General features: G+C 46.0%; 1 protein-coding gene across 1 annotated transcript in view; it reads left to right on the top strand.

Moving 5' to 3' along the window:
- Nucleotides 1-151: 151 nt before the first annotated feature.
- The window catches only part of LOC116217998 (teneurin-2-like), a 149,654-nt gene continuing 122,305 nt past the window's right edge, over nucleotides 152-27,500 (top strand). Inside the window, exons 1-2 of the mRNA XM_042702800.1 lie at nucleotides 152-783; nucleotides 21,151-21,465. Coding sequence (XP_042558734.1) covers nucleotides 555-783; nucleotides 21,151-21,465 — 544 coding nt within the window. The 5' untranslated portion in view covers nucleotides 152-554. The remainder of the gene's footprint in view (nucleotides 784-21,150; nucleotides 21,466-27,500) is intronic.

The following is a 27,500-nucleotide window of genomic DNA, read 5'->3' as shown; positions in this document are numbered from 1 at the left end:
CTGGCAGCAATTTGGTTATCCCTCCCTATTTCATTTTCCTTTATACCCAAGACAGTCGGCTCATGATCCTGCTGAAAGGATCTTGTCCATTATTCAAGGGGAATGTTAATCTTACTTGCCACCGCCAACAATGTAAGGAAGATAAGGAGGGGTGGGGTGGCGGGGGGGTGGTGGATTTTGTACAGTCGCATTTCAAAGTCACTCTATGACTGCCACTGGTGCTGCTGCTGCTGCCGCTCACCACTGAGGAAATATTCATCTCCTCTTCCTCTTACACCACTTGACCTTTGACCTCTCTCCTTCTCTCCACCACCCCTGCCCCCCCCCCCCCCTCTTGCAGGTGAAGAACTAAGCTGACATCGCGACCTCTTCCACTTGTCCCCACCCCCGGCGGAGCAGTCAGGCCATCTGACTGACTGCCTCTCCCCTCTCCTCCCCACCCACCTCCTCCTCCTCCTCCTCCACCACCTCCTCTTCTTCTTCTGGTCCTCCTTCTCTCTTCTCCTCCTCCGCCCACGCTCTCCATCGTTCTCCTCTTCTGCCACTCGGCCGCCATGGACCTGAAAGACCGCCGGCATCGTTCGCTCACCAGGGGGCGCTGCGCGGGCAAGGACCTACAGTTCACCTCGTCCTCGCTGGACAACGAGGAGTGCCGCGTGCCCACGCAGAAGTCCTACAGCTCCAGCGAGACGCTCAAGGCCTACGACCACGACTCCCACCTGCACTACGGTGGCTGTGTGTCCGACCTGGTGCACCATGAGGCGGACGAGTACTCCAGACAAGGTGAGTCACAAAGACCAAGAGTCAGTTGGTACACACAGCAGCAAATCACAGGATAGTGTATAATAATAATAATAATAATAATAATAATACAACTTTATTTATATAGCACCAGATATAGTATAGTGTCCAGAAACTTTACTTCATTGAACAGACATCAGGTTCATTTTACAGTCACACTTAAACTGGTATAATACAGTAGTTACAGTCATCAATAAGTAGCAATAATGACTAGATAGGTTTTCCCTATGTCCTAAATCTGTGGGAGTATAACACGAAACAGGAGGGTAATCTAAAAGACTCAAGAATACATGAATGAGTGTATTGGCTCCTAGCAGCCTAAAAGAGGAAGTGGATTCCATTCCATAGACTACATTATATTTGTATCATCCAGGGACAGTTAGCATAGTTTAAATAAAGCTTATGATGCTCACTGGAGCGCTGAATGATGTATGAAAGCCCATACCCACTGTACTCCTCTCTGTTTGTGTGCCCGGCCTGTTGACACTGTGAGTGTCTTGTATTGTTAATTACCTGAAATGCTTCCTCCATTTTGCTCATGCCGGTTGACAAGTCAGAAAGGGCAAAGCCATGTGTGCCCTTTCGCTGTCGCTACCACATGTGATCCTACCAGTTCCTATTGTCCTACATGGGCTTGGAAGGGATTCAAACACTGATCACACACACACACACACACACACACATTCTTTTTCCTGTGACATTATGTATTATGCGAAGTAATAGCACCTCCTGATTCCAGAGCTGTCATCTGGTTCTCATTGTGTGTCCGCTATAACCTATATCAATTGGAAACACACACACACACACACACACACACACACACACACACACACACACACACACACACACACACACACAGTCATTTGAGTAAACCTTCAGTTTTTTTACACACATGACTTTTGGTGTGTAGTTCTATGGTCATAACGAATAAGACATTCAAAAATACAGTATAGTATTCATATATGCGTGTACACACACAGTATATACGTTCATGTGCTCTCTTTCTGTGGTCACACACACACATGCACAAACTCTAATGTTCCTCAGCTATTGCCTTCTTGCTGGTAATCCCTCACCTATCCCCTGCTAATCCGTAGATCCGCAGGTGGCCCCGCTCGCCTCGGCTCTGATTGCGAAACACTCACCAGCGTCGCATGTGTTCCAGCTCATCTCTTGTGCCCCGCGCCACCAATCACCTGACGATCCAAACTGTGTGTGGTCCCTGAGCATCTGCCGTTGTGCGTGTGTGTGTGTGTGTTCTACCTCCTCATCCTCTGCATGGCTGCCTCTGCCCTCTATCCCAGTGGTGCCTGCAAACAGGCCTGTCTGCGGGGACAAGCTGTCAATCAACCAGTGGCTAGTGTGTGTGTGTGTGTGTGTGTGTGTGTGTGTGTGTGTGTGTGTGTGTGAGGGGATGGTGCCAAGTTGTGGACGTGTGCATAAATAGAGTGAGGACGTTTTCAATGTACAGAGATGCTAACGTGTGCCGTGGACAGGTCCCGAAAGAGAGGATGACAGATCAGATGAGATTGCAGCCGACGCTCTGCTCTTCAGGTTTTAACCGTGTTTCGTCCCTGTCCAATGACGTGTGTCCCTCTGAGAAAACTGCGGTACAATGCAGGCAGCATCCGACCGTGCTGCAGATCGAGCTCCGATCTGGCGTGGCTCTCCCCCCCTGGCCTGGCTCTCGGATCCGCCCCGAATTATAAGCATTACAAGAAGCTGTCGAGACTGGAGGAGAGGAAACTGTATTTGTTTGGTCTGAAGAAACACACTAAGCCAGTAGGCCTAATAAATCAATTTAAAGTGAGAAAAGCCTCTCTCTAAGAAAGGTGGCCAGAACTCTATTGATCTCGCATTGATCAGCTTCAAGCCTTCCTCCTCTCCTTTCTCCTTCATAAATTGACTAAAATCAGGAGAGAATGAACAAGGAAGAATAGACGTGCTGCAAGTACGGTCTGGCTCTTGTCATTTCATCTGTTAGGTCTCTATTTATTCTCTTCGCGACTCGTAGCTATCTCCCATGCAGAGGCATTTGACCTTAACAAAGCCGAGGCACGAGTCTTATGAATGACTCTGGAAGGTTGGAGATGCAGGAATGGCACAGTGGCACACATAAGGGCGAGGAAGTCTCAGCACATCCTGGGTGACATCCAGTCAGCGCTGTACAGAAAGATCCCCGTGAAGCGCTGGCGGTGGGCACCTCGTCTCCGACTCGCCCGCATGGCAGCAGTGGCACGGGCTGAGGCGGACGGAGGGTGGCGAAACCTGCTCAGCCACTTACGTCGGCCACGGCTCAGCGGCCACAGATGTATCCGTGGGAAGTGTTGCCAGGGGAGACTTGCGGTGTTGCCCGCGCCATATGTGGCAGCTCTCGGAGGATGCCGACGAATCCAAAGGCTTGAGTTTGTCTCTGCAAATCCAGACGAAACCACTTCAGACATTTTGGGGATATTTTGAAACTGTTGAAAGGTTAAAACATTTTGTTTTAGTGACGTTTTGTTTTGATACTTTTCCCCATCTTCCACACTACTAGATAAACGTTGCGCTTTTTGAAAAAGAAACTACATTTTCATCAAAAAATCATCATTGCTAGTTTCACACATGAGCTAGACGCCAAGCCAAATTTTCGTTTTTACACTTTGAAATGAATATTGATCACCCAACTTTTTGTTCAACAGAGCCCAAGATTAAATCCTCCGCAACCACTCACCCAGGTGAAAATGAATTCTTAACTCAGCGTTGTCAGACCGTGAGTGGCATTGAAATGTGGCAGCCGGTACCAACGCCAAGTCATGTTCCCGAAAGCTAAAAACTCCACACTAAGCAGTGTAAAAGAGAGGGATCCATACTGGGCGGAGGCCATATTGAGTCCTTTATTGAATCATTCGTCTGCCCTGTCTCTGCTGCTGCTACTGCTGCTGTGGTTGCTGGTTCTTTGGCCTGTCTGAGGTTGTCTGGCCACTGGGTCCTCGCTGGGATGGAGTTTGGACTGGTTATCGAGGCTGCTCCATGCTGCAGGAGCTCCATCGATCAGCTCCAGCCCCAGCTGTTGCCCCGGCAGCGATAGTGAGGCTTCACCTGGGCTGGGTCCCTGATTGACAGCTCATCTCTGACTTGAGGGTGGGAGATTAAACTGCGGCAGAACACCACCACCACTAGGTGGCTGTTCTTTCTTCAAGCTGGTCAGAGATCCACAAGTTATGGCCATGAAATGGCCACGTTTAATCGGACTCCCACGATCATTTTTTTAAAAGTGTTTCTGTTGTGTAAGCCCTCACACGGAATCCTCAACAATGCAAGATACAAAACAATCAAATTACCATTCACACTTAGCCGGCAATGTGAGGGACCGGACGGTCACCCCACGTTGTTTTGGGAGGTCGCGGCTGGACTGAGTGGTGTTGTTGGGAAGAAGGGTGCAGGAGATGGTGGCTTGTATACAAAAATATATTCTTATTTATTTCCCTGGGGATTCTTTCAGATCAACCCCGAAACAGGTCCATACAATAAACAAACACACATTTATAAACACAAAAGATGGCCACACTCAAAGTGCTACAGACATAAGGAGAACTAGGCATATCATAGAGACTGCTAGGCACAGACTAACTGTTCACAGGTCACATGGACCATATTCAACGCATAGGTTCAGAAGGAACATTTTCACTACACAAAGCACAGGTTCAGGAGGAACACATTGATAAAGCACAGGTTCAGGAGGAACACATTGATAAAGCACAGGTTCAGGAGGAACACATTGAAAAAGCACAGGTTCAGGAGGAACACATTGCTAAAGCACAGGTTCAGGAGGAACACATTGACAAAGCACAGGTTCAGAAGGAACCTCTTCACAGCACCAGTTAGTATCCACACAGCTAGATACAATTACACTTCACCTCACAGCAAGGAAGTGTTTTCCACGCAAACGCCTTTCACAGTCTCTCTCATGCCTGTTCGTTAAGTTCTCCCATGGCCATCTCCAGTGGTAAGAAAAGTCTCTCCTCATGAACATGAGGCGCCCTTTAAATAGGGGCCGCTAGCTGAGTTCACTTGAGCCAATTTGGCCTCCCGGGTCCAGCCACTATGGTGGGGGAGCCCGGATCGAACCATTGTGGCGGGGGAGTCCACACCAGGGCCAAACTCCACATGAGACGGTGAGAAGGGGAAGAAAATTTCACTTTCTCACAGGCAATCTCAACAAAGTCTGTGTGTCTCATTCAATCCCACATGAAACAGCATGTTACAGAATACTGAGTGCTGAGTATCCCTTGCTTAGGGAGCCATCTTAACAGTTGCTACGAATTTGCCGTATTAACAATATCGCCTCCTATTCCCCCACGACGCCAAAACAGCATATTAGCATCAAAATCAGGGCTTTAAGTGGGAATTACTTCACTGGACAGATTGAGAGAAAAGTCTCCATGTAAACAGTCTGGCTTGCACCTGTATTGAAAAATTGGGTGTTTCTCAAAGTCAAGGATGCTTCCTTGATAGGATGGGTCCTTCCGAGTCCTTACAAGTCGGGTCCTTCAGAGGCTAGGCAAGACTCCTTCCTAGCGTTCAGATAACAAACAATAGAACAGTCTAGCGAGTGTGCAGGTGTGTGTCATTGGAAATTCACGCTACTTTATTTTTTTAAAGGCCCTGGTACATTGGATTGTTGGTGCTTTAAGAATGCGGAGGATACTCCAACTGTGTCCTTGGAAATTCCCTGAACGAAGGACTCGGTACTTGGTAGAATTTGAAGGATCCTAGACATCGGAATAGTCATACGGCGGGATTCATTGACGTAGCATCCTTGAAACGCAGCCGTCAAGGACCGGTCAACCATTGTACCCACCCTTTGCCTACCTCAACTGTGCCAAATTCATTTTGATTTCTGAACGTTTGTTGGGTGAAACTAACCAATTAAGCTCTATTTGTTTTGCCTGTTCAGGGCTCCAGAAGCATTAGAATGATGCCGAGTAGGCCTGCTCCAGACCTGTCTCACATTGCACACATCTTTGTTCACTCTCCCGTCTGTAGTATTCAGGCTGTAAATAGATTGTTTGTGTTGGTCTTTCGCTTTGGAATGAGTTAAATGGAGCCAGTTCAACTGCCTAAGGTCCTATGTCAGGACACATTTTTCTCTCTCTTTTCTCTATCTCTCCCTTTCATACACACATACACACACACACACACACAAACACACACACACACACACACACACACACACACACAGATAAACACACACACACATACACACACACACACACACACACACACTCTATCTCTTCCTCCGTTACACACATGCATCAAGCTTTCTGTTTTGATGTGGAATTGGCTTGTCAGGTCACACATTTTATTTATTGTTTAATCCTGTTGATTCTGTGTGCTGTTGGGGTATCACAATAAATCTGGGCTTCTGAAGATCAAAGGCAAAAAACAGAAGCTGGAGGGTATTACAAATAAATGACGGAAATTAAATGTGCTCCCTCACTCCTCTCTCCTGCTCTCTCACTCCTCACTCTCTCCTTTCTCTCCCTCTCTCCTGCCCTCTTTCCCTCTTACACACACACACACACTCAGGCACGCATGCACACACACAAAAATGATTAAAAGTACTTGGTATACTGTTTACTCTTTTTGCTTAGGAGACTTTCTGTAGAATTTACCCATGACATTGCCATGGCGACCAATACAAAGATCACTGAAGACACTTCACTGAAGACTAGACCCCTTAATTTCTCCTTCCTCCGGATAAAAACCTCATGTCAGATAATAGCACTCTATCTTCTCTATTAAAAAAACATCCTATAGCAACACAACAGCACAATGTTGACAGGGGAAATGTATGAATAGGAGGCACTTATCTGCACCTGTATCTATGATATAGCCACACTCAGAAAGACATAACATACTTATGATTTGGCCACACTCAGAAAAACACAACATACCTAAGATCTAGCCATACTCAGAAAAACACAACATACCTAAGATCTAGCCACACTCAGAAGGACATAACATACATAAGATCTAGCCACACTCAGAAGGACACAACATACATAAGATCTAGCCACACTCAGAAGGACATAACATACATAAGATCTAGCCACACTCAGAAGGACACAACATACATAAGATCTAGCCACACTCAGAAGGACACAACATACATAAGATCTAGCCACACTCAGAAGGACACAACATACATAAGATCTAGCCACACTCAGAAGGACACAACATACCTAAGATTTATCCACACTCGGGAAGCAGCCATCCCTGTATGGAGAGACATGCCCCGGGAGCCTGAGGACAGCATGTGTAGCCAGCAGTTGGCCAGTCTGATTTGATAGTAATAGTTCTGATTAAAGGCCTATTATCCATGCTTCTCTCCCAGCTGGTACGTGATCTGGACAATTGTCTCATCAAACTACCTATGTCCCCCTGGGCTAAATTGCACTGTGGGTTTTTTTCCTTATTTTTTTCACTCCCTCTCTCTCTCTCCCCACTTGTTTCACTCTCTCCTTCTCTGCTTGTCTGCTTGATTCTCTCTCTCTCTCTCTCTCTCTCTCTTAGCTCTACTTGTTTCTCTCTCTCTCTTCTTTCTTTCTCTCTGCCCCCCTCTTTTTATCTGAGTTGCTCTGACCTCACTCGCTTCTCTCTGTCTTGCTCTTCCTCTTGCTCATCTCCCTTCTCTCTCACACTCTCTCTCTCCCGCTGTCTTCTCCCTCTCTCTCCTTCTCCCCTGCCTCCCCCTCTCTCCCCCCTCTCTTCTCCCTCTCTCTCCTCCTCCCCTGCCTCCCACTCTCCCCCCTCTCCTCTTTTCTCCCTCTCTCCCCCCTCTCTTCTCACTCTCTCTCCTCCTCCCCCTCTCCTCTTTTCTCCCTCTCTCTCCCCCCTCTCTTCTCCCTCTCTCTCCTCCTCCCCTGCCTCTCTCTCTCCCTCTCTCTTCTCTCTCTCTCTCTCCTCCTCCCCTGCCTCCCACTCTCTCCCCCTCCTCTCTTCTCCCCCTCTCTCCCCCTCTCTTCTCACTCTCTCTCCTCCTCCCCTGCCTCTTGCGCTCTGCTCAGCAGAAAGCAGTCACGCTGTCACCTGTTCATTGGTGGGTAGAGAGTGTGCCCCGCTGAACCTGGGGCTGCCTTTGTGTTTTGGCGGTTGGCATGAGGTGGCTGCTGTTTGTCACGCCTCAGAGGCCTGGTGGACCCCTCCGTACGTGTGTGGGTGTGTATATGCAGTTGTGTGTGTGTGTGTGTGTGTGTGAGTGTTAATATATATGTGTGTGTGTGTGTGTGTGTGTGTGTGTGTGTGTGTGTGTGTGTGTGTGTGTGTGTGTGTTTGTGTGTTTGTGTGTGTGTGTGTGTGTGTGTGTGTGTGTGTGTGTGTGTTGGTTCGGAGGGAGGGGGCACACTCCACTGTGCACCCGGGTAAAAGGGCGGCCAGCTGAGTGTTCTGAATGCCGAGCGGGCATTTATTTTGTCCTTTATTCCTCCTTTCTTTTTTCTTCCTCTTCTCTCATTTTCTCCTCTCTCTCTCTACGCCCCCTGTCGCTTCTTCTTCTATCCTATCCACCCTAGCTGTCACCCCGTTGTCAAATCTTCCTCTCTTTTAATTGTATTCCTCTTATTCTCTTTGCATTCCTCTTCTCCCTTCCACCCGAGAAGCAAAAACACTGCGCTCATGACTATGCCCCCCCATCAAACAAAATGAAAACACAAGCGAGCGTTTAACCTCCTTTCGCTGTCCGTCCCAGAGGATGAGGAGGCTGGGCGGTGAGGAGGGCGGCCCACTGAGTAGGCAGATAGATGAGAAGCAAACCGGCCAATGGGCAGCCTCCCTAACCTAGCCATCTTGGAGCCCGTGGTGTCGCCTCTCGCTCGCGATCAGCTCGGGACACGCTCGATTGAAGGCATCTTTCTGGGCCGATGTCACACTAAGAGCTAAGCTGTCCCTCTTAACTGTGGACGTCCTGCCTGCGTGCTGTCCACCAGGTCTCTCTTTTTTTTCTTTTTGTCCTCTTTTTGATGAAGTGGGAAGGATGAGATGCAGCTTTTGTTCCCCGTTCAGACAGGGTGTGGCTAATTATGCAAGGGTAGGGCCTACGCTGGATGAAGTGTGCCCATGGGTCCAATGACTGCCAGGGACCGTGGAGGGGAGAGTACTTAATACTTGTCAGGCTCAGCGTGCATCTTAATGTAGCCAGCTCTGTAATTCTAGTCAGTTAATGAACGGATGTCTTGGATGTTAAATTAGAAAACAACAAAAAAGAAAACTATAAATCCTCCCATTAGCTTATGTGGCATGAGTTGATTTGTGCCTGAAACGTTTTACTTTCTTTTCTTTGTTTGTATGCGTTTAGTCTTATGTTTAGTGCGGTGTTATCGGCTTGTTTACCCATTTCCTTTATATGAACTTTAAATGAAATGCTTTCGGCAAATACAAGCCCATGACAAAACAAGTGTATATTTGTCAGCATTATTCTTTGTCAGGCTAAGATCAGAGCCCCAGAGAATACATTTCATCTGTATCACACACACAATTATCCAGACTGAAAAAGGCACCAGGATGGTGGACTTCATCAAATGACTAATTGGTTCTTGGTGGACTTCTTGTTTGAAAATCCTCTGGAAGCCTCGGGGCATTTGGTGACTACAAAGCAGCCCCAGCCCTCTCCATGTAATTGACAGCGACGCAGGTCTGTGTGGACTGCTGAAAGGAAGTGAATAAATAACTCAGCCCTCTGATCCGTGATTATATTCCAGCTGCGAGACCATTGCAGTGCTTCCTGCGAACTGTAGGCCGTGGTCTCTCCCAGGACTACCCAGGAGCATATGCTGGGACCTGGTAGGCGAGGTGTTGCAGACCGACGACACCCCCCGCCCGCCAACATACGCACACATACACTTCCCATGGTTCCGTGGTTATTTCTGGCTTCGCAATTAAAAAGGTGTGGGTTGACCTTGCTATGGGAATGGGCTCTTCTGAGATGGTCCTTGTTGGACTGTGAGGACCCTGTTATGAGTCCTCATAGTGCTCAGTGCCGGCTCCAGCCTTAAACGCTCTCTTAATGATGTGCATGGAGCTCACTGGAGAGGGGCAGCAGTGTGAGGGGTGTGAAGCCTTACCAGACTCCAGTTTCCACAGTGTCAACCTTTACAATTCACACGGTGGCCCCATAAGGACGCACATAAAGAACACACACACACACACACAGACACAGACACATAAATTAAGACACACACTTGCATGTGTTTGCAGACACACACACACACGCACATAAATTAAGACACACTCGCATGTGTTTGCAGACACACACACACACACACACACACATACACACACAAACAGTCACTCATATGTACGCACACACACACACACTAACACACACACACAAACATACACATGCACACACACGCACTCAAACTCATGTATACACACACATGCACACTCTCACTCTCACACGTACACGAAGGGTAAATTCACACCCTCCTCCATCCCCACACGCGTTTGTTAGAGGTGCTGTTGCCGTGGAGTGAGGAGGAGGAGGAGGACGATGGTGGGAATTGGCTGTCCTGGCTGTGAATTTGCATGCTAATGGTGCAGATTAGCACATATCCGTCTGAATTAGCCAAGCACCTAATGGTTGTAGCATGTTTTTATACATGGCATAAAATAATAGTGTTGGATAACACTTCATTTGAACCCTCTGTTATGATGCTCATAATCATGTTGCAAACATGTCATGACAGATGTCATACACTATCAAATGTTTAAAAAAAGGTTTATTTCCAGTGATGGTTTGACAGCTTATTACCATTTGTATATTCTTAGAGGCTTGTTATGATATATTATAATGATATATTATTGCCCATTATGGCAACATGACTGTCACATCACAACGCATCTGCCCTTACATATTTATGGTATGGTTATTCAAGTAAACCATTATATGCAGTAGGCACAAACAGCAATTCACCATAATAGCTGTCCTGAGACTTCAAAGTCTCCAAAGGTTGTGTGAGGGGATGTTCTCTGCAAGCCTTCACCGAGTCTCATCATGAGCAGAGCCTGAGGGGGTGTGTGCGAGACCTTTCTCCAAACACCCTCCACGTGCCTCGCGCTGTAAGTTTTAATTTATGTGAAACACTGCGAAACATAACGTGCACATTACTCATGCCACGCTCACACACAGTGTGTTCGCTCTCCTAATTGGTTGGAGGCATCGGAGCACGGCCAATGGTAGTGGATGTTCATTTGCCAAAGCCGCCTGTGCCCTTGCGATGGCGGGGGGGGGGGGGGGGGGGGATCAGGGCTCGGGCAGTGATCAGTGGGGAGACAGAGCCAGCTGCGTAATTTCATTAATGGCTTCACAATCCCACAATCCCTTTCACAGTGCTGTGCCATGGAGGGATACCCAGCATGCTGACCTTCATGTCTGTCCTCGCAGCTTTTCCTCCCATCTCTGTGTTTCTGCTCCTACCATCATCTTCTCATGGGCTCTACTGGGCCCCATGCAATCACATAGCTGTGTGAAGGAGCTGACTCACACTCAGAAACAGACTCAGACACACTCGTGATAATGCCCACATATATAGGTAGTCACACACATTCACATACACACAAATGGAAATCGTTTAAAAAAAATAAAAAATCATAGGGCTGTCAGACTGAACAGCCATCCATCTAAAGAGTGAAAGAGTGATGAAGTACTTCATTTCATAGTGAAGTTATTTATACATTTTAAACATTTTTCAATGTTCAAACAATCCATTCCAATCTGAAATCATCTTTTAGCACGTGATATAATCTGTTATGGCGTCTAAAATTATAAATCACAATTACTGAACTTAGGTAACATTACACCTTGGAAACAATGGACTTTTACTGTCATGACAGGAGAGAGCAAGCATATATGCCATAACATGTTTCTGATATGGTTATGTCAGTCTTATGCAGGGTTCATAACATGTTTATGATATGGTTATGTCAGTCTTATGCAGGGTTCAAGTAAAGTGTCCACCTCCTGCCACTTGCTTCTTATTCTTATTCAATGTCAATCCCTTCCTGGCACAAAGCGATGGCCCCTCCACTCTTTTTTATTTCCTGCTTATGAGGCTGTTGCTTTGAAGTGTTTATCTGGCGGTGCACAGAAACACAAGAGGACTCAGCCCCAAATGCATGTCCAAGAGCTTAATCTGCTCTCCAGCCCCCAACCACACACACACACACACACACACACACACACACACACACACACACACACACACACACACACACTCAGATCTCAGTGCCACCACTGCAGAGAGAGCACAGGTTACAGATATGTCTCCCTCTTATCTCTTTCTATCCTTCTTTCTTTCGTTCGATTTATTCATCCCTCTTTCTTTCTGTCTTTCTTTCTTTTCCAGTTTGTTTTCCAATATGTCTTCTCCTTCCTCTCCCTCCTCAGTGATTCCCAGCACCTGAGTGTTTTCTTGCACTGTTGTATCTTTAATGTACCTTTCACTTTTTCCTCCGTTCTTGCCGCAGATTTCTCTTCTCCTCCTCAGGCTTTCACACCTCTGCCTCCTCCCCATTCATGTTCCCCATCACAGCTCTCTCACAAGCACCAAGGGCCCTTGTTTCCCTCCCACTTCATCAGACACACACGGATGTTGCGTTTTGTTTGTGTGTGATGCATGCTGTCCTCTCCCACGCAACATGCAGCCGATCCGTCCTTCCGTGCATCGCTCATGTTGTCCCTGGAAGATTGAAAAACTCCAGCCAGGGGAGCACTGTGGCGCAAGCAGTAGCCCTGACCACATTCGGGCTTGACGCTCATGGAGGACACGTGTTCGAATCTGGCCTGATGTCATTTCTCCTGTCCACTCCCCACCTCTTCTCCCTCTCATTTCCTGTCCCACTCTTCACTGCACTATCAATTAAAGGGAAAAAGCCCCCCAAAAAATAGTCCAGCCTACCTGTCAGGTCGGGCAGGAAAGACAGAGCAGAGAAAGTGTGCCTCGTCACAATGCACACCCACGGACACGCATTCAAGGGATGGGCTAAAAACACCATTAGAAAATACAATAAAAGTAAACCATAGACACAAAAACTGAAAAAAGCATAGGCAACAGTGGATATAACCGTGTTACCGTTTTGCACTGCTACCGTTTTACAAGCCACCTCTGACGTATGTGAACAAAATCGGTGAACACGATTCCCTTCGACGCAGCGGATCCCCTCATTCTTTGCCCCCTACAGCAGATCGCTCCCTCTGATTGGCCTTTGCTTGCCCCATACAGCAGATCGCTCCCTCTGATTGGCTTTTGCTTGCCCCCTACAGCAGATCGCTCCCTGTGATTGGCCTTTGCTGCCTGGATACAAGAACCTTGTCCCTCCCTCTTCCTGCTGAGGGGTACTTTTCTTCCAATGCCCCCATTCTTTCACCATTCATAGGAAATTGCCAATGCAATGAAAGGAAAATGGGCACGCTGACATTTCACCCTCCCGTGTACACTTCTGTATGTTCTCTCCGGGCCCTAGTAATTGTGAGCTATTTGAAGACTTAGCCCACTCCTAATGAAGGTGGCATGCACTTTGTGATCTCCTGGCAAAAAAAAAGCAAGCTAACAATAATGGATTTTAGTGCGGGCTTCAAAGGGGAAGTAGGTGCAGTGAGGCCATGTTGTTTTTGCTGTGTTAAAAAAGGCCACGGGAGCACTTCAAGGGTAAAGGCCTTTTAGACCCTTTTACGCTTTTTTGAGAGTGAATATTAATAAGCTGTTCTTAAAAAAAAAGTTTTCTTAACTTTTTTTCCGCTACTTTATTTAGCAATGCCCTTTGTATTATTATACGGCTCTTCAGAATGTTCCAAAAAGTTCAGTTGATTTGAATGGGCCACCCCAACGTTCGCAGGTCTGATAATTCTTGATATTCACAGCTGCGGAAAGATATTGACCGCTGGCAACGGGTTTTGTGCTTCTGATTCACATCTTTCATATCATTCCGCAAGTAGTCCGGTCATTTAACATAACAGACTCATTGCAATTTGAAGTCAGCAAGTAATGGGTTGCTTGACTATCTTTACTTTACTCCACTCTTATCTTTTTTAAAGATATCCATCTTTCTTTTTGGGGGGCTTTAATGAGATAGGACAGTGAAGGTTTGGACAGGAAATGAGATGGAGAGAAGAGGTGGGGAGTGGGATCGGAAAATGACAGCGGGTCGGATTCGAACCCGTGCCCCCGTGGGCGTTCAAGCCCGTATATGGTTGGGACTACCGCTTGCCCCACAGTGCCCCCCCCCCCCCCCAAATATCTATCTTTATACTTTCATATATTGCTAGCAAGTAAAATAAAAACAAGCATAAACTAGATAGCAGGTTCTGACCTTTGTAACTTTGTAACTTTGGAGTGTTTGGCTTGAGGTGTACGGCCTGACTGTGAGGCGTGCGGCTGGCTGCATGTGTTTGCTGGTCTCTGAGCTTCCCATAGAGTCCAGCGCGGAGAGGCGTCAGGATTCACAGGATTCTAATGAAGCAGCCGTTGTTAATCAGAGGCTGGTGGTCGAGACAAATCTAGTGCACACCTGCTGTTATGGGACAGCAGAAACTAGAGCACATTAGCTGGCAGGATGGTCTTTGTGCATACGCACACACACACACACACACACACACACGCACACGCACACATACACACACACACACACACACACGCATGCACGATAACAGTTCTCCTTTATTTAGCCATACTCATGCTCCTGTTCTTTCCTCTTTTTACTTATTCACTTTTTTCCCCTCTCTCCTAGAAATTGTGCCAGAATGTTTTTTTTTTTTCCTAGGCTCTTGTTTCTCTCAATTCTTTCTTTCATCACTGCTAGTGTTCTCTGTCTCTTCTCTTTTTCTCTCAGAAACCATCTGTTAGCGGGCTTTTCACCGGATGCTTTCATAAGGTGTTTGATGAAAAGAGAGACGGGGGGGGGGGGGGGTGGGAGAGGTAGAGGGATGGAGGGTGCTCCTGATCTCTCCTGAGTCCTGTTATGGTCCTTCACTCAATGACTCGTCAGTGTGGGCTGCTCTCCTCTCAGTTTCCCTCCTATCAGGGGCTCTGAGCTCTCTTTACTGTATGCCTCTCATAGGGGGCCCATAGGCTCGCGGGTTATCAAAGAACATATATTTTCAATATTTTTAATGAGACTATTTAAAATAACGCATTTTTATTAAATACTTTATACTTGAAATCCTCGCTCTCCCTCTCTGATGTTTGAAGTCTGGAAGTCCCTCAGCTGTCAGTATAGATTGATTTGGTGTTCAATATTTTTGAATAAATGTTTCTGAAGAGTCTGTCTCACATACACTCTCTTCCTGTCTTTCTTATTTATTCATACCTATGGCCATGAGGGGTCCATAAATGTACCTTCGGCATCAGCCCTACAATGGGAGTCGTTAATTCAGTCCCTCCTGCCAGACCTCGGAAATAAATTTACTTTTCAGACCTTCGGAAAGGGCCTTGTGTCTGAACATCAGAGTCCCTACTCCTTACACTCGCTGTGTATACCATGAGGAAATATATATACTCAGAGTGAACATCAGAATCCTTACTCCTTACACTCGCTGTGTATACCATGAGGAAATAAATATACTCAGAGTGAACATCAGAGTCCTTACTCCTTACACTCGCTGTGTATACCATAAGGAAATAAATATACTCAGAGTGAACATCAGAGTCCTTACTCCTTACACTCCATGTGTATAACATGAGGAAATAAATATACTCAGAGCGCCATGGCCAAACGAAGATCCCTTTTAAATTGCAAATCTTTTGCTTAGTTTTAGTTTTTCTCTGTAAGTTTGCAAAGATATATGGGTGTCACTTTATTCAGTCCATCTGGCTTTAACTGTGAAGGTGCAAGGGCTTGTGGGTCTTGTAGTACAGTAGGAATGTTTACCGGTGTACAGTGTTTCCCGGGATGTGTGTGTGCGTATGCGTGTGTGTGTGTGTGGGGGGGGGTTGGGTCTTAGGCACACTCCCCGGAGTGTGTGTGCATATGTGCGTGTGTGTGTGTGGGAGAGAAAAAAAGGCACGCTCTCCCATTCTCAGAAGAAGACTTTCCATTTTGCCTGCCTTTGCCTCAGTGTGCTCCCATCTGGCTGTGCTTTGAATTTACAAACATGAGAGGGGACACAAGATGGAAGACGTCTACACAGCTTGCCGAGCGACACCTTACTTCCGCGATCCGTCCCGCTGGTCCTCCGGTGAGCGGGCCACTGCTGACTGGAGACAAACCAAAACAGAGGGAGACCATTAATACACCGGTAGATGTCTTACTCGTTCTCCACCGATGCCTTCCTTCCATTTTTCTCCTCTCCTCCTCTCCAGAGAGAGGTCAGTGATGGACCTCTGGATGGAATTTTGTGTGTATTTGGGTTTTTCTTTTAAACCAGAAAACAAAAACAAACAAGCAAACAATAAAAAAAACAGAAAATGTATTTCCAATGATTGCACCACTCTATCTAAAGAAAATCCTTGTGTTTGGCATTGGATATAAGTCAGAGGGAGACGCAGAGACAGAAAAACAAGATCTTCTGTACTGCCTTCCGAACCGACCTAATCAAGCCAGATGAGAGCTTGGAGGGAAGCGCACACGAGCACATAGGTTATGATCCCTTTCAGGGAAATAATGCTCGTCATTCTTCCCTCCATCCTTTGGGAGAGGTGTTGGACGGGGGAGGCGGAGTGGTGGAGAGGGAGAGAAGTTTCTCCGGAGATAAGCGTAGACGTAGCCCTGGATAAAAGCCGCCTTTGTCGCTGACACTTCTGGACTATATTGGCAAAAATATCACACTTCAACTTTTTAGCTTTGTGAGTGTTGCGCAGCATTTCTTTTTCTGTGAAAGAAAATTGATTATTATTATTATTTTTTTTTTATTCTGCAGATTCAAGGCTTCGCTCGCATTATGTGCAATTGCATGGGTGCAAAGTGCAAGGGTGCAAAGTGCACTGGCGACACATACACCCAACTGATTTCTCTCTAACGCCAGATTATGGATCAGTCTTTTGTCCTTGTGTGCTTCTCTGTTTCTCTCTTGGTTTGTGTATGTGTGTGTGTTTGTGTAGAAATGTTTACGTGTGCATGTGTGTGTGTGTGCGTGTGTGGATCGGCATGACATACTCTTTCTTGACATGTCATCGGCATTACATCACTCCCATGCTTTTGCCAGTGGGAACAACCATTGATGGTTCCAGGGCTTTAATACTGACACATTAAGATGAATAAACACACACACACACACAGAGAAAGAGAGAGAGCCCACCCCAAATAGTTTTCTTTCATTTTACCCAATTTCTTATAGTCATTGTAGCTTACCTCTCTTTGTGTCTGTGTGTGTGTGTGTGTGTGTGTGTGTGTGTGTGTGTGTGTGTGTGTGTGTTTGTGTGTATGTGTGTGTGTGTTACTAGTGTCTAGGCACAACAAATTATTGAATTCAGCCAAAATGATTCCTCTGTTTCTATTGTTGACCTAAGTAGTAGTCTTTGATCTGAACACTATTCAGTACTAAAGAAGCCATTTCATTGTTTTCCTTCCTGACTCAGTCTGCGTGGATGTCTCTCCAATAATCCTGCACTATTTCCTCTCAGGTATGCTACGGTTACACCTGTAGAATAGACCTGTGTCTGTGCTAGCCCAGCGTTAGCTCAGTGGTAGCATCACTGTGTTTGGTAGAACTGTGTTAGCTTACACCAACACTTAGTTGGTGTTCTAGTGCCACTGTTGGCGTTAGTGGTGTCGTGTAGAATCATGTAGATTCATTGCCCTCTGAGTCACATGCATTTAAAGCTGAATGAATAGACATGTGTAGAATACACACATAGACATGTGTAGAAGTGTGTAAAGTACAGCACCAGTGTAGAGTGTTGTGTTTAGTAAAGCTAAGCACAGAACCATAGTGTAGAGAATGTAATACTGTATTGGCTTACTGGATAAGCCTAGTCTTTGGGTGGAACCGCTGTCCTGTGGCCGGCGATTGTAAAGATTGAATTTCTGCTTTAATTAAAAAATAGTAAAAGAAAAAAAACAGTGTTCATATTGCTATCATGGGAAAGTGTTGACAAGTGTTCATATTGCTGAAGGAAAGAGCTATTTGTCCAGGCTTATTTCAGTACAGTTTATTAAGCCATTTTATTGACATATCCACTGAGCAACATAGTCCATTTCATATCTACAAATAATGAATGCAACCTGATATGAAACTTTGTTGGAACACAGTCAATATTTTTTTGTACTGCAGTGAAGTATCAAATGTGCAGTATTACGGCTTTACGGAGATCATGAGGTGAGAGGGGGGGTGGGGGGCTTGCAAGGGGACATTTGTATTTCACACCATTGGCCCCGCAGGTACTCTCCAGGTACTCTCCAGGTACTCTCCAGGTACTCCTCAGGTACTCTCCAGGTACTCTCTAGGTACTCTCCAGGTACTCTCCAGGTACTCTCCAGGTACTCTCCAGGTACTCCTCAGGTACTCTCCAGGTACTCTCCAGGTACTCTCCAGGTACTCTCTAGGTACTCTCCAGGTACTCTCCAGGTACTCTCTAGGTACTCTCCAAGTACTCTCCAGTTGGTCAAAAGTCTTACCTTGGATTGGTGGCACAATCTTGTCCCCCCTAAACCCCCTCCCCATTGGTCTTGCATGTGTCCTCAGACATGATTCCTCGTATATTAGGATTCCTCCGTCAGGAGGAAACCTATTGTTATTGTAGGCTTTATTATTCTTGTACCATGGGAGTCAATGGCAGCCCCTAGAACCGTATGGTAACTTTTTCTGAAATTTGGCACACTCATTAAGGACAGTCCCTTCATCACTCACACCAAGTTTCACGTCTCCCACTAGACCACGCTGGCGCCACCAACGGGTCAAAGTTGGACTTTTGTTAACACACACAACTTTTGAACCGTTTGACCGATTTTCAAAAATGAGGTACCATTGGATTCCTTGGATCAAGACGAATTCGACGTTCAATGGTGCCAATTTTCGGTTGTATAGATTTTACGCTATTACCGGTTTTATCAAACTGCTTTGAAAGCCTACTCTTCCTACAATTTTTCTCAAATCCCATATGGTAACTTTTTCTGAAATTTGGCACACTCATTAAGGACAGTCCCTTCTTTACTCACACCAAGTTTCATGTCTCCCACTAGACCACACTAGCGCCACCAACGGGTCAAAGTTGGACTTTTGTTAACACTGTAACTTTTGAACCGTTTGACCGATTTTCAAAAATGAGGTACCATTGGATTCCTTGGATAAAGACGAATTTAACGTTCAATGGCGACAATTTTCGGTTGTATAGATTTTCTGTTATTCCCGGTTTTATCAAAAAACTTTGAAAGCCTACTCCTCCTACCATTTTGGTCAAATCTTCTTCAAAATCACCAGAGATGATCTTCAGACCAAGCCTCACAAAAGTTAATTTTGATCCTCACAACCGTTTGTCCGGTACAGCCACTCAAATTCAGCAGAAAAGCCACCAAACAGGAAGTGAAGTAATATCTAAGCAAATCTTTGTGATACAAACCTGGGTGACAGTGGTACAGGTTCCCTGTCAAAGCGTCCTTTTTTCTTCACTCTTCTTTCCTCTATTCTTTGCTTCTTCCACTCTTCTTTCCTTCTTTTACTCTTCTTTCCAAAATTGTGAAGAATATACATTTTCCCCTGGTTTCGAAATCTTTGGAGGAATCCGCATCGCTGCTTGCAGCTATATTTATTATTGTTATTATTATTTATTATTATTATTATTATTGCTGTTGATGTTGTGTTCTTAGGTAGGTTATATCGATTGTGTAACAGCAATAAATTACACAAATGCCTCTATTAGAAATAAACGAAATACAGTTAAATAGGAATTATTAGACAAATTAGCAATATACATCAATATACAATTGCACATGACATATAATATAATATAATCAGTACCAAGTCTCCCTCAGACCATTGGCTGTTATTAGCATTTGAAAGGCCAAGCCATCAAGTATCGGCTGTGGTCAGGTGGGTACATAAATACATACGCTAAACAGCAGGGTTTGACAGGAATTGACTTTGTCCTAAAACTCCTGGATACTCTTTTCACGCAGTGTATGTTTAGATGTGTGTGTGTGTGTGTGTGTGTGTGTATGTGTGTGTGTGTGTGTGTGTGTACACACACACGCTTGCATGTTGAGAGCCAGCTGCTCCTCCATTTCTGCTGTCTCAGATCTCCTTTGAGTGAGACGCACCAGACGTTTCCACACAATCCTACACTCAAAGTTTAGCTCTCGACTGTGCTCATCTCAGAGTTAACCCCCAGGGACTGTGCTGATTTCCAACACTTTCACTCTTTAAAAAAAAACAAAAAAACAAAACAACAACAGTTAACACATTAAACTTAATCTCTCTCATTTTAGCTGATTTGGAAGAGATTGCATCCACAATACTGGTTTAATTACCATTTAGGAGAGATTGGTTGTGTATGCTTCTTTTTCTGCCTTGATTGCTTTTTTTCTGCGCTTCGGCTTAATTGGGCCTGCATTGTGTTTATTGATTCCGTTTGATGTGCCTTAATTTCGGGATGTTATGTAATTATTCAGGGAATTGTGGCAAAGAGGGTTCCACGCTCCGCTGGGTACCAGGCAGGAAACCAAGAAGGCCGGGCCTGTGTGGAGCGCTGTGTGTGGATCCAATAGAGGGAAGGGCTGACAGGGGCATTGTGGGTAAATAGGACTGATTGACAGGCCAGTCAACACGCAGCTCTCATCTTGTGTGAGTGGAGTTATGTGGAGCTGGTGAGACTTAAACAGTCACACATGGATATTATTTTCTCTTCCCTTTCCCGCTCTTTTTTTACCTGGGTAAGAAGATGAAGTAGGAAGCCCCCCCATCCCTGAGATGTCAGCTTGAGGAGGTTTTTAGGTGAAACACTGCGTAGCCTTCCCTACAAGTTGAATCAGAATCACTCTGGTGTCAGTATGTGAAACCAGAAGCCGTCGATACGAAAATGTGTCTTGTTCTCTTTGTAAGCTTTTGCATCATATTACATTGGTGGGTATCTGCTTGCAAGGGTTAGTGGGTGTAGCTGTACAGCATGGCCCTGGTGGCAATACACCAAGCTGAAGAAACTCTTCTCTTAAAAAAACTCTTTGGTTACACCCATAGGCGGAGATCCCGGGGGGGACGGGGGGGACGGGGGGGACGTGTCCCCCCTCACATAAAGTTGTCCCCCCCAACAGTCATTGTAAATATAATTCTACACGGATTACGCCTGGTTACGCCTTTCTGGAGTGTTCCTCCAGTGTTCCTTCTTGAATTGCTGGTTAGGTGACCAGGCCTCCCCTCCACGTCTTTGTCTCCGTCCACAGGCAACTTCACTCTGGCTGAGCTGGGCATCTGCGAGCCGGCCGCCCCCGCCCCCCGCCAGAGTGTCTACTGCTCGGACCTGGGCCTGCTGCATCGCGGCTACTCGCTCAGTGCCGGCTCGGACGCCGACTCCGACCCGGAGGGGCCCATCTCGCCGGAGCGCGCCATCCAGCTTTGGAGCGCGGGGGGAGCCGGAGGCGTCAAGTCCCGCCGCAGCTCTGGCCTCTCCAGCCGCGAGAATTCGGCCCTCACGCTCACCGACTCCGAGAATGAGAACAAGTCTGACGACGAGTCAGGTAGGGGGAGAAGGACAACGTGTGTGAGTGTGTGTGTGTGTGTGTGTGTGTGTGTGTGTGTGTGTGTGTGTGTGTGTGAACATGATAAGAACATACTATGCCAAAACAACAGCAAACTGCCCCCCCCTCACACACACACACACACACACACACACACACACACACACAGACACACACACACACACACACACACACTCACACACACACACACGCACACACACACACACACACACAATAGGTGAAATGCAAACATTATCTGAAGCACACTGGGTTGATCTCAGGCTAACCACTCTAGTGCTATCTCAAGATATCTGTCCATGTAATCATGTGTGGGAGAGATTGTGTGAGTGTATGTGACTGTGTGTCTACGTGCTACAGTGAAAAGTGGAGCAAAAGCCTCCGCCATTGAACAACCCACTTACAGCCTGAACAAATCAACAGTTACACACACAAGATCACCGCCCCCTGTAAAGCAATGGCACAGTGTGTCAGTGTGATGTGTGTGTGGACCCTTCTCATATCTCCCATTGCGGACCCTGCTTATTTTCATTTGCCAGTGTGACAACAACTGAAAGGATCTAAGCACGCCCTTCAAACAGGCACATTTTTGGCCATTCTGTAGGCTGCAATCGGTTACACAATAAGCCTATTCCGCTCGTGGTGTGTGCTGCTTCCAATTGCTCTTTGTGCTTGTTCTCCTCATAAAGGCCTGAAAGGGCCTCCTCGTGGAGGCTCTCTGTGGGCCTGAAAGGGCCTCCTCGTGGAGGCTCTCTGTGGGCCTGAAAGGGCCTCCTCGTGGAGGCTCGCTGTGGGCCTGCCTTGTGGAGGCTCTCTGTGGGCCTGAAAGGGCCTCCTTGTGGAGGCTGTATTCTAAGGACAAAAAGGGTGAGTATGAAGTCAACCGGGGGGCTTTAGGTGAACATAGAAGTCAAGGTGAAAACAAAGTTTCTTCAATGTTCAAGTAGTCTGTAACCCCCCCCCCCCACAATCCACAATCCTGGATGCGTTTTGGTTTTGTCCACACCTCTTTTGTTCAGCCAGTGAGCTGTTATATCTTTACATGCTTTTGTATGAGGTGTCTGTTGAGGTTAGTGAAACGAAATGAAAAGCAAGCTCCTAATTAACTGACTTCTCGCACAACTGTATCTGCGGCAAAACAGCTCCGTCAGCTGTGAACCTCAACATCAGACAATTGCGTCCCGACGATTTATCAAACTACTCGACGGCTATTAAACACATAAAGAAACACCTTGGAAGGAAGTCACTTTCATCTCGGCGGCTGATAATTGCTTTTCAGCTAATTGCCATGCTAATCTCTGTCTCAGTTTTTGCTAGCATCTCTCAGTATTTCCTCAAGGACGGGGACAAGGACACGTGCGTGTGTGTGTGTGTGTGTGTGTGTGTGTGTGTTTGAGAGAGTGTATGTATGTATGAGAGAGATATCCAGAAATGGAGAGAAAGAGAGAGAGATAGAGAGAGAGGTAGAGAGAGAGAGAGAGAGAGAGAGAGAGAGAGAGAGAAAGAAACAGACAGCCTGTTGGTTTCCAGCCTATTGCTCCGCAGACTGCCAGTGGCTAATTGTACAGTCTTTCAGGAAAAGCTGCCTCTTATGGACAGCAGTGTGATGAGAAAACCCTCATTTGTGTTTTTCCTCAAACCACACTGTCTGGACGCAGTAATTAGACCACCACTCTGGACCTTGGGGAGCAAAGATCTCGTCGGAATGAAAAACAGGTGTTGACGATAGAGCCAATTAATTAGTCAATACAATTTTAGCTGTTTTTTTATTGTTGTTGTTGTTTTTTTCCCCCTACTGGCTGTAATCCCAGTGGGGAAAATATATTGATATGTTAGACCTGCCACAACGGAGCGTAATGATTTTTCTGATGCAGAGGCATTCATCTCCTTCTCCGGGCGATCATTGCATAAAATCCTCAGCGTGTCGAAGCAGGCCTCTGTAATAATAAAGCCATAAAAAGGGCAAAAAAAAAAAAACATGAGAAAAATCTAAATTCATGGAAGACATTGAACAATGCAAACAAGGGCGCTGTGGTGTTGGGGAAAGGGAAGCTTTGGAGGCGAGGCGAGGCTGCCTTCTATCTCCCGAACCCTCCTCTGTTTTCTTCTTCTGAGGCACTGTGACGTTTTGACACGCCGTCTTTAACATTTCTGGAAACCGGCTTCGCTCTGCTCTTGCCTTCTCTCCGCCTCTCTGTTCCCCTCTGCGGCTATCTCTGCCCGCCACGTCTGTTGGCTTGATTGGCAGGTGTCAATCACACACTTTGAAAGGATGGCTTGAGTGAAGGAGGCCAGTTGGAAATTTCCATCCATTATCTGCCTCTCTTTATCCCCATTTCAATAGGGCTTTGACTCACATCTGCTTATAAATGATTTATAAGCGGTTTATAAATGATAACAAATAGACGTCAACTGCAACGGGGTATTTCTTCATTCATGATTCTGAGTAAGCTTGACCTGAAATATTATTCTACATTATTCTATTACCTTGATGCTAACTTAATGATGTCATATGAGAAAGTGCAATCATTTGTTGTCTTAATTTGAAAAGATGTTGCAATCAGTCTTGAATGATATATTTCTTATTTATGAGTTGTTAGTGTTAGGCAGTTAAAGGAATTGGGTGACGTTTAATTAGATAGAGACTTGTGAGACTTCAAACAACCTCATAGCAGCTTGATTTTTACACATTACATTATTTGGGCTTTTTATTGCCAATTTGGTCTCTTTTCCTCTTCCTTGCACTCTCTGTCTCTTCTGCTCCCTTTTTCTCTGTCATGGTCTCTCTCTCTCCTCTCCCTTTCATTATCATTCCATTCTCTCTCTCTCCTCTCCCTTTCATTATCATTCCATTCTCTCTCTCTCTCTCTCTCTCTCTCTCTCTCTCTCTCTCTCTCTCTCTGGCTCTCGTCACTTGCGTACGTTTGTCCTTGATTGTAATCAAACAGAGGCTGTGATATCGACACGTCTCCTAGCGCCACAGCTGCATCGTGATGTGAATCAAACCGCCCGACTCGGCGCCATCGACGGGGCTGCGGCGCATTAATATCTCTTGAACGAACGGCATGAAAAAAAAAGCTGTCGGAGGAACGATCCTCCGTCACAGGCTTCAGGTGAACCTTGAGCCCCCACTTCAGATCGAGCGGACGAGTCAATATCAAATTAATGAGTGTGATCGCCAGTATGGATGCAACACACTCCCTCAGTTACGATCCCCCCACACCCTACTCCCCCCCCCCTCCCCCTCCCACACTACTCAAAAATCGTATCAATATATCGATCCCTTTGCTGTTTGATGGCTTTGTGCTCCCCTTCTCTGCACTAGTGGCTCTTGTCCACGTTGATTGGCAGGACTGAAGTTTTAAACCCAAAGTAAGACGAGAAAGAAGTGAAGGAAGTGGATGTTGTTAGTGGGGAGAGCTGTCCAGTTCATTTAGTAATTAGACAGCTTGGCGCTGGAGTGGAGAGGAGGGCAAGATGGCAGATGCTGAGTGATTGATTAATGCCACAGACTCCATTCCTCTCGTTCTGGTGTGCCATCCATGTTACCTGGCAGGGTGATGCCGTCATCCTCCTGTGTTGACATCAACCATCATTCTCATTCTCACTTTTCTTTTTCTGATCTCTCTCTCTTTCTCTCTCTCTCTCTCTCTGAAAAATCAATGAAATCAATTGTGTGAAAGAGTATTCAGTGCATTTTGTTTCGTCTTCAAAAGCCCTAATGAGCTTTCAAATCATGCTCAACGTCACTGGAAATTATTCTCCCTTGTGGTTTTTCTTTTTTCACAGTGTGTTTGTGTGTGTGTGTGTGTGTGTGTGTGTGTGTGTGTGTCTGTTAGAGAGAGCATGTGTTGCAGTGTGTGTTTGGGCGCTCCACCCAGTTGTGTTTGTATGCGTGTGCGTTGATGTTTGTATAGGTGTTTGTGCTCCGGCCAAGGAAGACATTATCCTGTGATTTTGTTGCAGGCCCATGAGGCCCGCCGATTGGCAGCTGTGTTTTATTATTCCACTTTACTTTGGCAATCGGTGCCGTGCATCACGTTCGATAAACAAAGACGCCTTCGCACCCCATGCTGGCTGAGCGGCCGCACAGCTTTTGTCTCTGGGATTATTTGTATTCTACCTTACGGATCTGCGTCACAAAGCATTTAAGGAGCTTTGCAGCGGATGTTGGGGAAAATGTGTTCTTCTTTTTCCTTTTTTTGTTTGTTTTTGTGGCTTGTTTGTTTTGGGTTGTCATTTTTTTCAGTCTGTTTTTACGTGAGCAGAAACATGTACCCTGTGTGTGTGTGTGTGTGTGTGTGTCTGTGTGTGTGTACCCTAGCTGTCATCTCCTTTCAGTATTCAACACAAGTGCGTACAACAGCTGTGTGTGCATTTGCGATTTATGTGGAGAATGCTTGTCTTGTTTGTGTGTGTATGCGTGTGTTTGTTTGTTTGTGTGTGTGTGTGTGTGTGTTTGTGTGTACGTGTGACTGTGGTAAGGTATTCTGTTTCTGTTTTAGCCTCTTTGCCTGCTCATCAAGCAGAGAAACCAAATTATCTCCGCTCTCACCAAGTCTATCAATTATATATCACCACAGCATGTGTCTAATTGCTTAGACGGTGGAATAAACATTGTTTTGATCCCACCACCTTTCTGCGGTGACAGTTGGTAGGTGACACAGTGCTTTGTTTTTAGCCGAACACCAGTTGGCTGTTGAGTTATGCACATCAAGCAATCGTAGCAATCTAATTTGGTGTCAACATACAGTTCTCTCTCTCTCTCTCTCTCTCTCTCTCTCTCTCTCGCTAGCTATCAGAGAGAATTCTGGGATTGAAAATCATGCCACTGGCTGCATTAGCAACTCCAGTGTTCATTGTTGCAGTTCATTCTCTATTTATTTGATTAATTATTGAAATATTTTCTTTTTTCTTTTTTTGTTTTAGCAACGTACATAAGAATGAGCGAATGGTAATAAATCACGACCCATGTCAGCTTCATTTGCTTGTGAAGACTAGGGCCCTCCAGGCACTAAATCAACATGATTTAACTGGGACAATAGTGTTTTTAATGCAAATGCCTGCCGTCCTGAAAGATTTGTAGTCCTCGGCTGCTGGGTATAAGTAATAATATTAATAGCCCTAATATGAAAGCTGATGAGAGGAGAATTCTGATGCAGATGAAGAGTGTTTCTCTTGCTTGGTGTGAGAGAAGTGGGAGAGGAATTAAGGCAGTGCATTGTGTGTGTTTGTGTGTGTCTGTGTGTGTGTGTGTGTGTGTGTGTGTGTGTGTGTGTGTGTGTGTAAGTGTATAAATATGTGGGTCTGGAGGTTCATTAGAATGCTTGTGGTGGGTGTGTCATTGTGTGCGTTATTGTTTTTCTCTGTCTAATTATGCATTTTCGTGCATTTTTTTGTAGATGTGTGTTGGCATATGTTTCCTTCCCATATTTGTGTTTGCGTGTGTATGTGTGGTGTGTTTGTGTATTTACGCGCTTACACACACTCACACACACACACACACACACACACTCAAACACACACACACACACACACACACACACACACACACACACACACACACACACACTCACACACACACACACTCACACACACACACACACACACACACACAGACACACACACTCACACACACACACACTCACACACACACAGGTCTGCTTTGTGTTTGTGTGCGTCAGCCTGTAATGAGGTCGGGGGGTGACTCCTGCTGGAGCTCCTCTGACAGAGCTGACTGACACAGTGGCATCCTCTGCGTCTCCTCCGCGTCTCCTCTGCGTCTCCTTCTCTCCCGAGGGTTCATTAAAGGTGTGCCACTCCACTCACTCCACCAGCAAAGAGCACATCTCTCCCTCTCTTTCTCTCTCTCTCTCTCTCACTTTCTCTCTCTCCCTCTCTTCCCCCTCCCGAGGGTTCATTAAAGGTATGCCACTCCATTCACTCCACCAGCAAAGAGCACATCTCTCTCTCTCTCTCTCTCACTCTCACTCTCACACTATCTCACTCCCTCTCTCTCACACTCTCTCTCTCACTCT

Source organism: Clupea harengus, chromosome 20, assembly GCF_900700415.2.
Source record: "Clupea harengus chromosome 20, Ch_v2.0.2, whole genome shotgun sequence".
Lineage (NCBI taxonomy): Eukaryota > Metazoa > Chordata > Actinopteri > Clupeiformes > Clupeidae > Clupea > Clupea harengus.
Note: the sequence above shows the minus strand (reverse complement) of the source record. Positions and strands in the feature narration are given on the sequence as shown.